At 56.5% G+C, this 16,062-nt stretch overlaps 1 protein-coding gene across 1 annotated transcript; it reads right to left on the minus strand.

Moving 5' to 3' along the window:
• Positions 1-5,820: 5,820 nt before the first annotated feature.
• On the minus strand, positions 5,821-14,794 carry NPTX2 (neuronal pentraxin 2). Its single transcript, XM_037057820.1, has 5 exons — positions 14,209-14,794; positions 12,514-12,730; positions 10,032-10,276; positions 8,112-8,291; positions 5,821-7,188 (listed from the first exon to the last, which is right to left on the minus strand). Exons 1-5 carry the CDS (start codon positions 14,635-14,637, stop codon positions 6,961-6,963), a joined length of 1,299 nt encoding a protein of 432 aa, XP_036913715.1. The 5' UTR covers positions 14,638-14,794; the 3' UTR covers positions 5,821-6,960.
• Between the last annotated feature and the right edge of the window lie 1,268 nt (positions 14,795-16,062).

Consider the following 16,062-nt stretch of genomic DNA (forward strand, 5'->3'; position numbering starts at 1 on the left):
TGATTTTGTAATAAAAAAGGGCGGTATTTGGGCCGGACCCTGTATTTATTTACTCTGTTTTCTTATTTCTTGCACCAGGAATTAGGAAATAGAACAGGGGGAGGGACTGGGAGGAGAAGTTCCCCTGTGGAGGCTCCCTTCCCAGGGCCTGAAGGCAGCTGGGACTCCACTGCCCAGGGGGAGGGGGGCAGGGGGAGGGCATACCTGAGCTCAGCCAGGGGCGGGACAACATGAGCCTCCTGCTTACCGATTGGCCATGCCACACCTGATTCCTCTGCTCTGTCAGAGGCCCAGCTCCTAATGGGAGCCCTGGGGTAAACGAAGGCTGTGTCCACAGCAACTGAGCTGGTCCTAGTCCTAGGGAACAGCTCCCTGCAGAGAAGGCGCTGGGCATAGCCCTGTCTCCAGGGTCCTCCCAGCCACACGCTGCCAGCTCAGAACGGGCAAGGGCTACGGGGCCTTATTGAACAGGTACGTACCCAAAGGAAGAACATTAAAGGCCTGCCCCCGTCAGCCCCCACAGTCCTGCTCCGGGCACACAGCTCAGTCATCCCTCTGCTTTAAACAAAAATAACAATGCAGTGCGGTACGTGTAAGACTAGAATGCATGACAAAAATACATCAAGGAAGGGTGGACACGCAGGGGCCTGCGATTCTCGTACCGCGCTTGGAGTAGTATGATGTCCGTTCAAAGTAACCCAAGTACGTTGAAGATGAATACCCAAACCCTAAAGCCACCTTTAATGGTTCACACGAAAGGTACCGCGAATAAGCCAACCAAGGAGATAAAAGGGACATTGCACAAAACAGTTAATCCGAAGGAAGACAGGAAGAAAGGAAAAGAAGAGCAGAGACGGGTAGGACGAACGCAAACCAGAGAGCACCCTGACGGACGGCAGCCTGCTCATAAAAGCAGCCACAAGGCATGTAACTCCCCCAAGCGAAAGGCAGTTTTTTTCAGAAACATAAAGAGCCAAACACCCAACCGACGAGCGCTGATCAGCGCGGAGTGGTCATGTTAATATCAGACAATGTGGATTTCAGAGCCAAGACTGTCACCAAAGGTAAAGAGGGTTTTCCGTAACGATTAAAGGGTCAGTTCATCAAGAACACATAACAATCCTGAATGTTTACGCACCTCGTAACAGCTTCAAAATACTTGAAATAAACACTGCGAGGAGGCAAGCCACGAATTGGAAGGAAGTACTGTATTTTGCCATGTAAATCCTACATTTTTGTGTGTATTTTACAGGGATTATTATACCCATTACTATATACCCATGGTATGTAATCATTACAGCCATGTATAATGTGCATCCTTATTTTTCCCTCAAAAATTTAGGTAAAAAAGTATGCATTATACACAGCAAAATACAGTATTTGCAACACATAGAATACATTTCTAGAACCTAAAGAACTCCTAGTAATCAAGAAAAAGCTAAATAACCTATGGGTAAAATATATGAACATTTATTTCATGGCAAAAGAAACGCAGATGTCCATAAACAGATGAAAAGATGCTTGGCTGCATCAGTAAAAAGGGAAGTGCAAATGAAAAGCAAATTAAATATTATGTTATTCTCACCAGGTTAGCAGAAAAAAATGACAAGTCTGACTATATAAGGATGGGTGACAATGAGGAGCAATAGGGACTCTACCGCTGGTAGAAATGCAAATAGGCACAAGCTTTTTGGAAAACAATTTGGACTACTAGTTCCCTAGGGTTATTGCAACTAAGTGCCACCAACTGGGGGGCTTCAACAGTAGGGATTTATGGGTTCATGGCTCCGAAGGCCAGGGTTCCTTCTGAGGGCTGGGAAGGGGGCAAGTTCCAGGCCTCTCTGCCAGCGTCTGGTCACCCCAGGTGTTCCTGGCCTTGTAGATGGCACTCACTGAGTCCTCATATCGCCTTCCCTCCACGCTTGTCTGTCTCTGTTCAAATTTCCCCTTTGTACAAGGATGCCAGTCACACTGGGTCAGGGCTCACCCTAACAACCTCCTCTCAACTCGATCATCGGCGAAGACCCTGTTTCCAGGTATATTCACATGGCAGGTACTGGGGCTTAAGACTTCAACGCCACAATTCAACGGAAAGCACCTGGTTAAATGGGAAGATGCTCGTCGCTTTCTGCCTAGCCGTTACATCCCAGGCACTGGCCGGAGAGAACTGACAGGTTGCACGGGCACCCACCCGCCACCCAAAAGTGTATCAGCAGAAGAACATTTAGATAAAAGTGAGTTTTAAAAAAAGGGCACATAGCAGTGAAAATTAATAAATTACAGCTACACACATCAGCCTGGAGAAATCGCAAAGACATGATACGGAGAAAAGCAAGCCACAGAAAAACCCATAGAGGTGAACGACAACTACATAATACAGACCCGAGCGGTCAGTTCTCTCACCTGCCTCAAGCCTCCGCTCAGATGTCATTTTCTCAGGCCACCCCATCCCCCTTCCTTGGGTCGTAAATACCCCCTCCCCCCACCACACACATACCCACACTTCCATTCCCCTCGTTCTGCTCTACACTTTCTTTTCCCATGGCACTTAGTAACGCCCAACAAATGATATACTTGCCTTACTCACGTGTCTAGTAGTTATCGCCATCCTCCTCCTTCCAGAATGTTAGATCCCCAAGGGCAGAATCTTTTTTTTTCCTTTTGTTTATTGAGGTCAACGAAGTACCTGCAGTACTATCCCACAAGGTGGGCACTGAACGAATATTTCTCACACTGAGTAGCCAGGTGCACAAATGTTCATGGATGATTATGTTAAAACCGTACGCACTCCTTACTCTTCGTCTGCTGTATACGTGATGTCTTGGAAAAGTCTTTGAAGGAAGGTGATGTATCTCTTGCCAGACCTGAGTGTTGAGCCGAGATACAGACCCTACAGGATGGATGCCACGCCCTTAAACACATGAAGTCAGGGTTTGGCTGCATGACCCCCCAGGACATGGGCTCTTGTGTGTGAATGTCAATTGACCTACAAGATGCAGTCTTTCGATTTCTGCTTGAGCAGGGCTTTAAAATGTGCTCGTGAATATTTGCCCTGACAACCGCAGAAAGAAGTAAAATGCCCTGGTAAATTTGCCTTGTGCTTTCCTGAGAAAACAACGGGAAGCCAGTAAGTAGCCTGTCAAGGCCGAAGTCACATAAGCAAACACGCACAATCCCGACCTTGACAAGCCTCCTTATCGCCTGGGAACAACACTCGGCGGCAATCACATGGCTTGTCTGTGACCACCCCAGCCCGGCAGGGTCAACTGCCCACTCTAGGAGCCCTCAATGTCTGTACTGGCACAGGCTGCGGGCAAACGTGGTTCTTCCCTTTCAAAATTCTTTTTTGACTGTTTTGTGTCCCTCGCACTTACAAATAATTTGGGGATCGGCTCATTGGTTTCTTCCAAAAAGTCAGGTGGGATTTCAATAGGGATGGTGTGAAATACGCAGATCAATTTGGAGAGTATGACCATCGTTCTCAAGTGCCTGGCTTCATTTTTTGACATCTGACGGCTGGTAGCTTTTCAGCCTCATCCCTCCTGTCCCCCTGGGCCCCCCCGTGGGGACATCATCTCTCACCTGGACCGGGGAGCAGCAGCCTGCTTCCTGGTCTCCCTGCTTCTGCCTGTAATCCCTTTCTCGTTCATTCTCCCTGCATCGGGCAGACAGGCTCCTTAACACACAAATCCGATTACTACACTCCCTTGCTTAAAGCCCCCAGACTTCCCCTCTTACTGGGAATGAGATTTGGGTTTAGCCCCTTCCCTAACCCTGGCTCTCCACCCCACCTCTCTTGCTTGGTGTCAGCAGATGTGCCGGCTGCTGCTTCTCTGAGTTCCAAGCTCAGAACCACCTGGGGCCTTCACACTAGCTGTTCTCTCTGCCTGTGAAGCTCTCCCCAAGGTTAGCTCCCTCCTTCCTGGCAGGGCCCAGCTTAAACATGACCCAGGAAGTAGTTTCCCAGTTACTCCCTGTTACGTCACCCATATTTTTCTGGTTTATATTTAATTGCCTTCTATCCACACTCCTCACTGGAATTCATTCCCTCTTAAAAGGATAACCCGACCATCTCATCGTATTTCCAGTGCCTAAAATAGTGCCCAAAGTACTTGTTCTGAGTGAATAGGATGAATGGTAAAATCTACATGGAAGAACAGGAAGCCCTCTCCCAGACCTTGCCCACGCGGAGAGTGGAAGCGCCCTGAGGACAGAAGAGTCCTGGTCTGCCTTTGCCACCAGCAGAGACCTGGTTCTCGGTTGCCTTGAATTTAGTTGCATTTTATCATGTTTCAATTCATTCATCATTGATTATCCAGTTCCAGTTTCCATGACAACCCTCAGCCAACTGGAATATCTCATCATCCAGAACATTCTCTCCCCTACCCTTCTTGGAGCACCTAGTTCACTGTCAAGGTATCTTTCAGCCTTGAGCAAAGGGTAAGATCTTGGGCAAGGAAGCTGAGTCCCTGGGTCTCCCACAGGTGGGAGGCACCTGGCTCCAGGGCCTCACTGCATTTCACGGATGAGTCTAGTCTCTGCTGTTCTGTCGGGGAGGCCTAACCCGCCAGGGGACCGGCATGCAGCCACCACTGGGAGGGATGGCTTCTTCCATTCTCCCACATCCCGGGTCAGCAGGGAGCACTGTGGTCCACTGTGGGCCTGTGCTCTGGGGTCAGAGCTTCTCCAGCTGCAGTGAGGAAGTTACCTGGCCCAGCAGGGGTTCCAAAGCCCTGAGGCAGAGGTGTGCTCCCGAAGGGGCGGCCCTGGAGGATGGAGTGAGGGAAGTTCGGCCCCAGGCTCTGGTATGAACCCTCGGATCTTCTGGGGGGAGATCTGAGCAGCGGGTGTTTCCATCATGACAGAGATTCAAAGCAAACTGCTCTTCACATGGTCTTGGCCCTTCGGATTCCAAAAGCCACCAGGCAGGGACTCTGGCCTCATTTCATGTTCTGGCCTGAACACTAATGATAGTCAGTTCCTGCCTCATCATAATGTACAGGGTTGAAAACGGACTTCCGGAACCTCGGTGACCCGCCCATCTTGGTTTCAGAGGTTGCCGCTTCCACTGTGGCCTTGACCTCAAGTGCCCCAGCACACAGTGTTACCTGTACCCACAACTGGACTCCGATTCTTTAGAGGAATAGACACTTGGACGTTGCTACTTGGGAAGGGGACAACTGAGCTCTATTCTGCAGCTGCTGAGACAGAGGAAAGGCACAAAAATGGGAGGTGTTTGTGGGGACGGGGAGACTACCAATGCACACGCCTGGGACAGGTGGACTCCCAGATGGCCGTGGGAAGGAGTGACACCAGGCCCCTCTGAGCCAAACCAGAAGGCAGGGTGGGTGGAGGTGGGCAGTGAACCGGGCGGGGCCTTCAGCACTGTGGCTGTGAGGTGGCTCTGCCCCACACAGCTGCGTGGCACAAATGTCACTAACTGTCCAAGTGTTCACCTGAGACAGGGGCCGCAGCGGGGCGTTAGGAGGATTAAGTGGGAGGCACGGCGGAGAGCACACAGAGTAGGTGCTGAACAGGGAACAGGCCCAGGGCTGGGAGCCAAGGCTCGTCCAGCTAAGCTGCATTCCTAGAGGAGACAGGTCGGGGTTGGGGACAGGGAGGCTGGGCCCCTGTGGGGCCACCACAACCTGAGCCTGCAAGTGACGAGGGAAGGGCACCAGCCTCGGGCCCCAGGCGTGTCCCACGGCAGCCAGGCCCCAGCAAACCCGAGCGGCCCTCATCCTGCCTGGGTGGGGGGTGCGCAGAGCTTCACCGCTCCCCACCCTCAACCCCAGACACAAAGAAAGCGGACGCCGAGGCTTCTTCCAGCTCTCTTTAATCAGAATGCCATCCTCAGAGTCCTGGCTGCACACGATGTCGGATGGGTATGTCAGCGTGTCCTACAAATGGAACTGCCACAGGTTTGCACCTCAAACATGTATGAAAAATAAAATATATAATATTTAGCTTTATAAATTTCCCCCACTGGATCCCTTTAAAAGAAATACTGCTACCGCTGTCCGATAAAGTAAGCAGCCTGCAGTCACAAAGCAAGTATCGGCCCAATGACACCCACCTCCTGAACCAGTTCTGGGGGAAACACTTGGGACGGTCAAATGCTCACAGGAACCAACGAGAATCAAAACCAGCACACCCCTCACAGTGAGGGGAGACATCAAACATGGGAGCCGGCTAACGGCTGTTCTCTTCCGCTGGGAAAGAGAGAATTCCCCAACCCAGACGGAGAGGCGGTGAAAGCTGCAAGGGGACTTTTGGCACCAGTGGAGGAGAGAGGCCTTTCGAAGCCACACTCAGTGACGAAGCATTGGTCTTGACGGGGAGGCGACAGAGGGGAGGGGGCAGCTGCCACAGACTTTCTCCGTTCCGAGTCCCCCCTCCCAGCTCCCTCTTTGGAGCCCCGGTCACCCCTGCCCCTGGGAGCAGGCAGGGCACCGTCTGGGCGGCCTGCCCTCCTCGAGCTTACAAGGTCCTCGGGGGAAAGAGCCTTGAGGGTGGGATTGGGGTAGCGGCCACTTTGCTACGTGCTCCGTGGGCAGCAGGAAGTACTCGACGCACAAGGGACACGGCCACTCCTGAGGGACGGCTGCACAGTCTGTGGAGGGGATGGACAGAAGGCGCACACGGGACACCAAGGATCCGAGGGGCAGGCAGGCTGGGGTGCACTAGCATTTACAGGGGTTCTGAACAGGGCCTGAAGGTCTATAATCCCCCCAGCAGGAGGCCAGATAGTGGGACCCCTGCGGCTCAGGGCTTTTCCCCCCGGGGATTCTGGCCCTACCCCCCAAACGACCAAACCTCGGTGGGGAACAAATAAGCCAGTCACATAGGCTTCCACAGAGCCTCAGTCTTTGGGGGCCCCAGCCCTTCTGAGGGAGGTTTGCACACAGTTTAGCTAAGGGGGTGAGCAGAGCCCCGCCTCCTGGGCAGAAGGCAGGATGGCTACAAGTCAAGGAGGCGCTCCTCACAGGTCTCCACGGGCCACTTGGAGGCCCCTCCGAACACGTCGACATTGTTGTCCACCCACGGGATGATGTTGCCCGGCATGTTGGTGGAGCAGTTGGCGATGTTGACAATCTCTTGGGCACGAAGGACGCGGTCCCATATGTTGAACTGGCTGAGCTCCCCCACAAAAGCCTGCGTAGCGTCAAACCTGCCCCCGATGGTGTCCTGGGAAGGGTACAGAACCACGTCAGCGCAGGCTAGGAAGCTAATCCTCTTGGCATGTGACCAGCTTCAGGGAGAGGATGTCAGCTTGGAGAGCGGGGGGGGAGGGGGGGGCGCGGGGAACTGGGGCATTTTCTTGACACCCCCCAGCTCTGGCCTGGGTGATGTCTTCACTCCAACCACCCAGTTTACAGAGCGGAAACTTAGGCTAGCCCAGGGAGACGCCTGCCCAAAGTCCCAAAGCTGGGACTAGACCTGCGTCTCCAGGCTTCCAGCCCCTCCCAGGGGAGAGGTGACAGGGAAGTGGGGAGGCCAAGGAAGAGCCCAGACTCAGCCCCCAAAAATCCTGGAGTCTGCTCCCTCGATGTCCATCAGCAAACCCCCCAACAGGCTTGAGATGTCAGCTCTCACCTGCCTGAGAGGGGGTGGCCAGCTGCGATCCCCCTCTAGGGGGCTGCCCCAGGGCCTCGCTCACTCTTTCCTCCCACATCCCCCACAGGCTGAGCACCTCACAGGCACTCCCTAAGCACCCCCAAGCCCTACACCCCCAAGCCCTGCACCAGCAGCTCTGGGAAGAGGCCATACCAGCCCCCATACCAGCCCCCACGTCCTGAGTCAGCACTGCCTGGCAGAGAGGAAACCGGGCGGGAACACGACCCATCACCCCAGGGGCACTCCTGGTTACCTGTGTTGCACTTGAACCCAGAAACTATCTGAACGCACCACACCAGCCTGGTGTCCACCCTCAGCCCCTCGGGCACCAGACGGGGGTCTGGCAGGGACCTTGCCCATCTGGGCTGGCGGTCATGCCGCTGTGGTCACCTCTAACAGGCAGACGGCTGGGGGGGACAAGGGGGCAGCCTGCGGGCCTGGCCCTGGGCTGCCTGTGGCCTGCGCGCTCCCCTCCTTTGGGCCCCTGTACCCACCTGCTCCTGCCCGAGGACCAGCACGCCTCCCGGCTTGATGGGGTGCCAGGGGGCCAGGTTCTCCCCGGAGCCGAGCCTCTCCCCGTCCTGGAAGGCCTCCCACGTGCCGTCCCGTGTTGTCCAGGTGACACAGATGTGGTGCCACTTGCCATCGCTGACAAACAGGGGGAGCTGGGCAACCTGCAGGTGGCAACGGGCAGGTAAGGCCCCCAGTGGGTTTCCCAGGGGTCTGACCTGGGGGGACGGAAGGACCTGAGCTCACTGCTGCTCCCAGCCCATGGGTCCCTCCTGGTCTCCCCTTCTTTGCTCTGTTGGTGACGTGCCTGGCCCATCCACCTCAGAGGGACCCTGAGGCTGGAGATGCCATGTGCCATCAGACACTCGAGAGAAAGGGGCAGTCTGGGCACCAGCACCGGACCCCAGGGTGGCCCTGAGCTCAGCTGGACACGCTCGGCCCTGGCTTGGCTGAAGGTCCGGATACTGTCCTGAATAAGCAGGCGTGACAGGCAGCCCCCAACACTGTCCCTAAACACCCGCTGCTGGAGAGCCCAAAGGGCAGTCAGACCAGGCACCCGCACCCCGTAGGCAAGGCCCCAGCACCCATTGTGGCACTCTCGGACTGTGTGGCTGCCCTGCTATGCAGAGGACCGGAGACCTACAGTCACATGGGTGTGTGAGAGTTGCACAGAGCTGGGGGAAGGCGTTTCCGATCTGCACCAACCCCCTGTGGGTGCTCCGAGGGCCAGCTCTGACTGCAAACCAGTCTGTTGTTACTGCTGGTGTCCTAGCAACCCCATGCGCCAACTCCCAGGAATTGGCTGTTTACAGGACGTCTAATCACCTAATCGGCTAATCGGAGACAAAACAAGATTCTTGGCCCTCGGGGCAGGGTCCAAGGGTGTTATTTAGAAGCATTTGCCCCAGCTCAGGGGCTCAGGGACGTGGTCACTGCTGGAAGGAGCCCGGCAGGCGGATTTTGCAGCATTTCCCACTTACGCAAACTCCATCCAGGGCAGTTCAGTAAAGACAGGGTGAGGGGCCAGGACAAAGAGGGCTCCTGGGCTTGGCAGCTGTTCAAACGCTCAGCGCCAGCAAGGAGGGCGTAAGGGCACAGGTTTGGCTGCGTGGAGTCTGACTTCAGAACGCAAGTCTCAGAGGGGCTGCTGGGGGTCCCACAGATGCCCAGGCCCTTTCTCCTGGGGAGACCTCGCTCCCGCAAACCAGCCAGTCTGTTGAAAGGCTACGTTTACTTTGTGAAAAGCAAGGCTGCAGGGGTGGGGGGCAAATCAGTGGTTGCCATGGGCTGGGGCAAGAGGAGGGGCTGACTACGAAGGGAAATGAGAAAATCTAGGGGGTGTAAGAACTCTGTCTCCTAATGGTAGTGATGGATACGCCACTGCCTGCGTTTGTCAAAACTGGTCAAACCACATAGAAAGAAAGTGTAAACCTTACCGTTTTGCTGTATGTGAATCATACCCCAATAACCAGCCCCCTCCAAAAAGATGAGCTCATGAGAAGTATTACACCAACACACACACACATACACACCCCGTCTAATCAGTGCAGCCCTGGGAAGCAGCCCTCATGGGCTGACCTAAGAGCCCATGACAATTCAGGCTGGCATGGGGACGTCCCAGCTCATTCTGCTCCTTCCATGACCTGCGGCCTGGATTCATAGCTCGGGTCTCTGTGAGCTGCAGCTGCCGGCCCCCCACCCCGGGTCCCTTCCCCCTGCCCAGCTGCCGGCCCCCCACCCCGGGTCCCTTCCCCCTGCCCAGTCCCCTGTCCAGAGCAGGACTAAGTCAGCAGAGTCGCCCCCAGGACAAGGAGGACAGCCTGCAGCCTGCTGACGGGTTCCCTGCAAATTCCCGGCCTTTGCTGCCGCCGCGACGGGGAAGGTGGTGTCCAAGCCGGCCTCACCTTGTCATTGATGAGCAGCTCGATGGGGTTGTTCCCCCACTCTATCAGCACTATCTCGTTGGCCTGCCCGGGCACCGCGTACGAGAACGGGGTGCCGATGCCGGGGGAGGCGCTGGATCGCAGCCACAGGCAGATGGTGAAGGCATACAGTTCGGGCAGCGTCTTCTTGATCTTGCCGTACAGGTAGTTTGTGCGGAGTGGGAGGGACACTTTGAACGCATCGGGTGACTTGAACGCACTGTTGCCTGGGGGAAGAAGAGAGGCCAGCAGCATGTCAGTCTACTGCCACCAGCAAGGCCCAGCGCCACAGTTCACCTGGGTCCCCGCCGCATCCCGGGGGGGGGGGGGGTCCTTCCATCACTGGAACACCTGGACCGGGGGAGCCACTGTCCAAAGTGCTGAAGCTCCAACAGCAGGTGAGAGCAGCCTCACTTTTCAAAGCTCAAAGAAGCAGGTAGAGATAAGCTGGGCTTAGTTTTCTGGTTGAATTAAGCCACAGAACCCTTCTTCGGCCAAGTCTCGTTATGTCCTTGAACTCCTGGGCCCTTCAGATCCTACAGCAAGGGCAGGCGGGGTCAGGAACCCACTTGATGGACAGGAAGGCAGTATGAGTCACAAGGTCTCGGGCACTCAACAGACACTTGTCAAGCAGTCAGCCCCTGCCACCTCTTCAAGTTGACACTACAAGTGAACCCAGAATTGACCTTTGGGCTAAACCCCTGATCGGAGCTCATGCGTTGGTTCACAACTTGCTCTTTTCTCCCCCAAGAGAAGGTGGCATTTATGGACCATTTCCTGCCGTTTGGGACCAGTGGGAGGCAGAGGAATGCAGAGGTGTCCCCACCCCACTGCAGGGAACAACCCGGCCAGAACCTTGATCCTCCCAGACCCACCTGGGACTGGCGAGAACCCTCCTGGCTGTCCCCATGCTCATGGTGCTTCCAAGGGCTTTGAAAACAATTGGTACTCCTAAATGGGTCTAAGCAATGATCGCTACAGTTTAGACGGAAGCTCAAAATTAACAACAAAAATAAACACACAGAAGGCATGGTCCTGTCTCCAGTTACCAGATTCAAACATCTGCAGGGTTACCACCTGATTCCATGAGCTGTCGTGGCAAAAGCTTCCCTCTATGTTGGGGACCAGATGCTGCCGACGAAGGAGCCTAAATGTCCCCATTCAACAAGTATTCATCAGGTACCAGGAGCAGCCAGATGGTCTCCATTGCCACCAAAGACAGGCAGGCTCTGGGGACCCAGAACTGAACCGCCTGCGTCCCTCCCAGACTGAGTCCGCCCCTTCCTCCCTCCATCTGCAGAACAAAGCCTGCATGAACCGCCTTTCTCTGCCACGGCCCCCAAACTCATTTCCTGCCACAGCAAAGAATTCACGAGGAAGCTCTTCGATGCCACGGCTCACACCTGTCCGAGCAAGACCTCCTGCAAAGGAAAGCAGCAGAGCCCAGGGTCACCCTACCAACCTCTTGGGGACGGGCAGCCTAGAAAGAAACTAGCATTCGGGCTCCACGTGTCGTATTTACGCCTCTCCGCTGATGGCAGGTATAGTCTCGTGTGACCCATCCTGACCTCCCAACAGCAGGGCACCCTCAACACCCTCACCACCAGGTTGCAGAGCTGCTGAGCACCAGGTGAGGGCTGGGAAGACCTGGTCACCTCGGGGAGCCAAGGGCGGGGCCAGGCCAGGAGAGAAGGCGGAAGCAAAACTCAGAGAACCAGACAGCCCGGACTCCTGACTTTACAGGTGAACAGCTGAGGCACGAGAGGCTTGGAGGAGGGAGGTGACTTACCCCAGGGCACCCAGCTAATGAATGCTAGCTGGGAGGGGCAGTTCCTCTTTCCACTGCAAGCAGCCACTAGTATTTAATCTGCAAATGCCCATGTTCTTCCCAGAGATGCAATTATCTAATAAAGGAAAATAGCTTCTACCCCTGCAGGTGTGTGGGCCTTGTTGATTTAATAAGGCCAGGCTGGCGATATCGTTAGCTGGGTAACAACAGACAGGTTTGAGTAGGAGAGTCCAGGGGTAGAGGAGGGGGTCCAGACCCCATAAGCTGGGGCCCTGTTTATATCACACAGCTCAGAGGTTCAGAAGAAACTTAGTTCAAACCAGTTAAGGCATTAAAAGGCCTGACCAGGACATCAGAAGCTGCAGGTAGCGGCCAAAGCTATGCAGCCCTGCTGCTTGAATGGTAAGGAATCAGGTGGTTTTCTGCACCTGCCAGGTGGGTTTCGAGATGACTGGGCAGCAGCCTCAGAGCCCAGCCCAGCAAACACGGGAACGAGGTCAGCAGGCAGGGTTCTGGGAGGGGCCATGCCCTCCCCCAGGGGGCCTGTATGTAAATGGCCAAGAGAGCCCCGGGGCTGGCCCCTCTCTGCCTGCGTCCCCTAGAACGAAGACAAGAGGTGTGGGGTCCGGAGGGGCATTAGCCCGGGGGAGACAGAGAAACAAGCGAAGCTCTCACCTCTCTCCAGCTCGGTCACCCGCTGCAGCAGCGCGTTCAGGGCGCCCTCGGTCTTCTGCCGGTGAGCCGAGGTCTCGTTGTGGAGCTGGGACTTCTCGGCCTCCAGCTCCGCGACCTTGCGCAGCAGCTGCCTCTCCAGCTCCCCCAGCCGCCGCTGGAGCACCTCTCGGAAGTCGCCGGGTAACGCGGCGTTCGACACGTTCGCTCGGAGCTGGTGCTTTGGGCGGGGGCAGACACCAGGGAGTATCAAGGCCAGTTAAAAATTGTGAAATGCAGCTCTGACGGCCTCGCCACAAAGGGAGGAGCTTCCAAATCGGGAGCATTAAGTCCATGGTGCCCGTGGCACAAGGGGGAGCATCTCACTGAGGCTATGTGTGTGTGTGTGGGGGGGGGGCGGTGCGGAAAGGACTTCAAAGTCAGACAACAATTACTTCGCTGCCGTATCTGAAACTTAGGAATCTCATTTCCCCCTCTCAGAAATCAGTGTTGCTCCTCTAACTCAACAGCCAAAATTTTAACCAACATCTATCACTCTGAGGTAAAGACAAAACGGACGCTTAAAAAAAAAAACAAAACTCCGTCAAATGGTACTCAGAGCCAATGCACTTTCATCTAGAAATGAAAATAGCCCCCGAGTTCCAGTTGTGGCACAGGGTGGATTGCAGCCATGTCACTGGAAAACGAGAGATCTAAAGCATGACTATTCTGGAGTCCAGGAATCTCTGTTTTTAATGCTGTTTCTAAGCCCTTCCTGCCTATTTCTTTCGCTCCTCTGTCTCCCTGCGGGCGGAAGAGGCAGCCTGCCGCTGCCCAGCCACGAGTCCTAGGCAGAGTATTTAGCCCTCTGCGTGGTCCAAATCGCAAAAGGCAGTCACTTTGCATCTGCTTCTCAGGATTGTTGCAAGGGCTGTACACATTTAGCGTTCCAAAAATATTAGCTGTTATAACTCTTAATGAATCAAGGGATATTCAGATGCTAGAAATACTGTATTTAACCATCATGCCACAGGAAATCCTTAAATAGTTTTGCAATAATTACCACCTTAATTGAAACCTAGCTTTGCTAATAAGTATTTTGGTACACATGTTTAACAGAAATGTCCACACTTCCACAGGGTGGAACATAAAGATGGAAATTAAATGAAGATTTCTCTCTCAAAGTTCCAAACTGGGTACACCTTCCAAGAGAGGATGGAATAAGGTCCTTTCCCCCCAAAGCAACGGGGCGCCTTAGGGACGGTGCAGTTCGCGGGTAGACGTCTTTCGAGTTAACCAGGGTTCCTCCAAAGCGAGTCCCAGTGGCCGGTGACCCTCCAGCCCGAGCTCAGGTCCCGCCGAGACCCCCCAGGCCTCTGCCCACTCTGGACCACCCAGACCTGATTTATAAACGGAAACACGGGACGCCAGGGGCCGCTGATCTCCTGCGGGAGCCTCAGGTCACCCGGCACAGCCTCCGGGAGATTTGCAACAAGAGAGCAGGCCGTCCTGGTTCGGCTAGCCCGGACCTCGTTAAGCGCATGGCCGCCCAGTGGGCAGGGGGACGTAAGGGGTGCAGGGTGTATTACACGCAATTAAGTCCCGAGCAGAATCGAGAACCACCCCCCAGCCGCTCCCGACCCCAAATCCAGCTCGTTCCCGCACAGCCTCGCGGGCAGGACCACGCGCCCCACCTCCAGGATCCCCGCGCCCCGCTACCTCGAGGCTCTCCAGACGGTCCTTGAGGGTCTGCAGCGAGCGGCTGAGCTGCTCCACGACCTGGCCGGGGTCCCGGGGCAGGTCGCCCATGGTGTCCTTGCCCGCGGCGCCCCGGCCCGGCGCCTTGCCGCCGCCCGCCAGCCCCTCGCAGCGCGCCAGCTTGGCCGTGAGCTCGCGGATGGCCTCGCGCTGGGCGCCCAGAGTCTCCTTCTGCTGCACGACGGTCTCGCGTAGCTGCAGCACCGCGGCTCGCAGCTCCTCCTCGGGGCTCAGCGCGCCGCCCTGCATGGGCATCGCGGGCAGCGGGCAGCCGGCACGCACCGCCTCCGGGGGCAGCGCCGTGCACACGAAGCGGCTGCCAGGCGCCGGGACGTCCTGAGCCGCGGCGGCCACAGCGAGCGCCACTCCGGCTGCCAGCAGCGCCAGCATCCCGCCGTCGCCGCGCTCACTCCAGCATCTGCGGGTGGGCGAGTGGGCGCCGTCGGGGCGCGCGGCTGGGGCGCCTCCTCCGCGGGCTGCGTCCGGAAGCTGCGCTCGGGGGCAGCGCGACCCGGAGCCCGTGGAACCGCGGAACCACCGGCCGCGGCACAGCCGCACACTCCGCCCCGCGCGGCGCTCTGGCCCGGCCCGGCCCGCGCGCCCTTTCTTAAGCTGGCGGGGGGAGGAGTGTGCGGGAGCGGCGCCGCGAGCTCTGATTGGTCTGGCCGGGCGCGCGTCACGCGAGGGGCGGGGCAGGGGTTTCCTCCCACCGCGCGCCCGCCCCGCGCCCGGGTGCGAGCGGCGGCTCGGGCCCCTCCTTCTCCCCCCGGGTAAAATAAATGCCCGGGGTGCCCTCGGGAGCTTTGGCCGGCGTGTCTAGACGCCCCTCGGAGCCACTCGAGGACGCGGACGTCTCGGGGCAAGGAGAGGCTGAGAGCCCCCTGGTGCCCCCGAGCCCCGGGCGAGGCTGCTGAGCTTCCGGTGCCGTGGGAGGTGTCGCTTAGCGTCGCCGCAGCCGCGGGGCTCGGGGTGGGAGTCACCCCCACTTCTCCAGTGAGGAAAGTGAGGTGGAGCCCGGGAGGGTCTCGAACCCACGACTGCCGTCGCGAGCCGCCCCCAGCCGGCGTGGGCCGGCTGCCACCTCATCCTGAAGGCGGGAAGCTGACGCGGGAGGTTTCTTTCCCTGGACACGCTCCGCGTCTGCGTCCCCGTCCCTGTCCCCGTCCCCGTCCCCACCTTGGAAAGAGCCTCCGGTCCGCGGGGACCGGAAACAGGCTCCGGATGCCGCTGCAAGGAGGGGATGCAGGCGCACGTGGCGTCGAACAAGAGGCCTGGAGTGGGGGCCAGGATCCCACGGCCACTGGCAGAGCTCTCCCACGTGTGTCCAGCGACGGCCCACCCGGTGATGACCTTATGCAGTGAGACCTGGGCTGGGTGGGGTCCATTCCACCGCGGCCATCGTGATGGCGCCACAGAGCAAAACAGCGCCCCCCACCCTTGTAGGTGGGGTGCCCACACGTCCAGTTTCTCAGTCGGAGGCCGCTGTCCTCAGATTCTTGGAGAGAACAGACATGGACAGAAACCCCAACAGGCAGGAGCAAACCTTTCAGAATCGTGTCTGTGGCTGACAAACAAGTGCATAAAGATTTGAATGCACAGCTGCAGACTGAGCTGGTTTCCTGCACATTACAGATGGAAATCCTTATGTTTTTTCTCTGTTTTTAAGAAATCCAGTTCCAAGGTCATTAATCACATTATCCATTATACCAAAAGCAAATGGATTTGTCGCCTGGGCGCAGAAGCTGAGGTTGATTCTGGAAACAAATTGTATCAAAAATAAATGAAATTATTATGATAATATAAAGTAGGCTGCAG

Source organism: Sturnira hondurensis, unplaced genomic scaffold (genome assembly GCF_014824575.4).
Source record: "Sturnira hondurensis isolate 20B ecotype Veracruz unplaced genomic scaffold, ASM1482457v3 Scaffold0009733, whole genome shotgun sequence".
NCBI lineage: Eukaryota > Metazoa > Chordata > Mammalia > Chiroptera > Phyllostomidae > Sturnira > Sturnira hondurensis.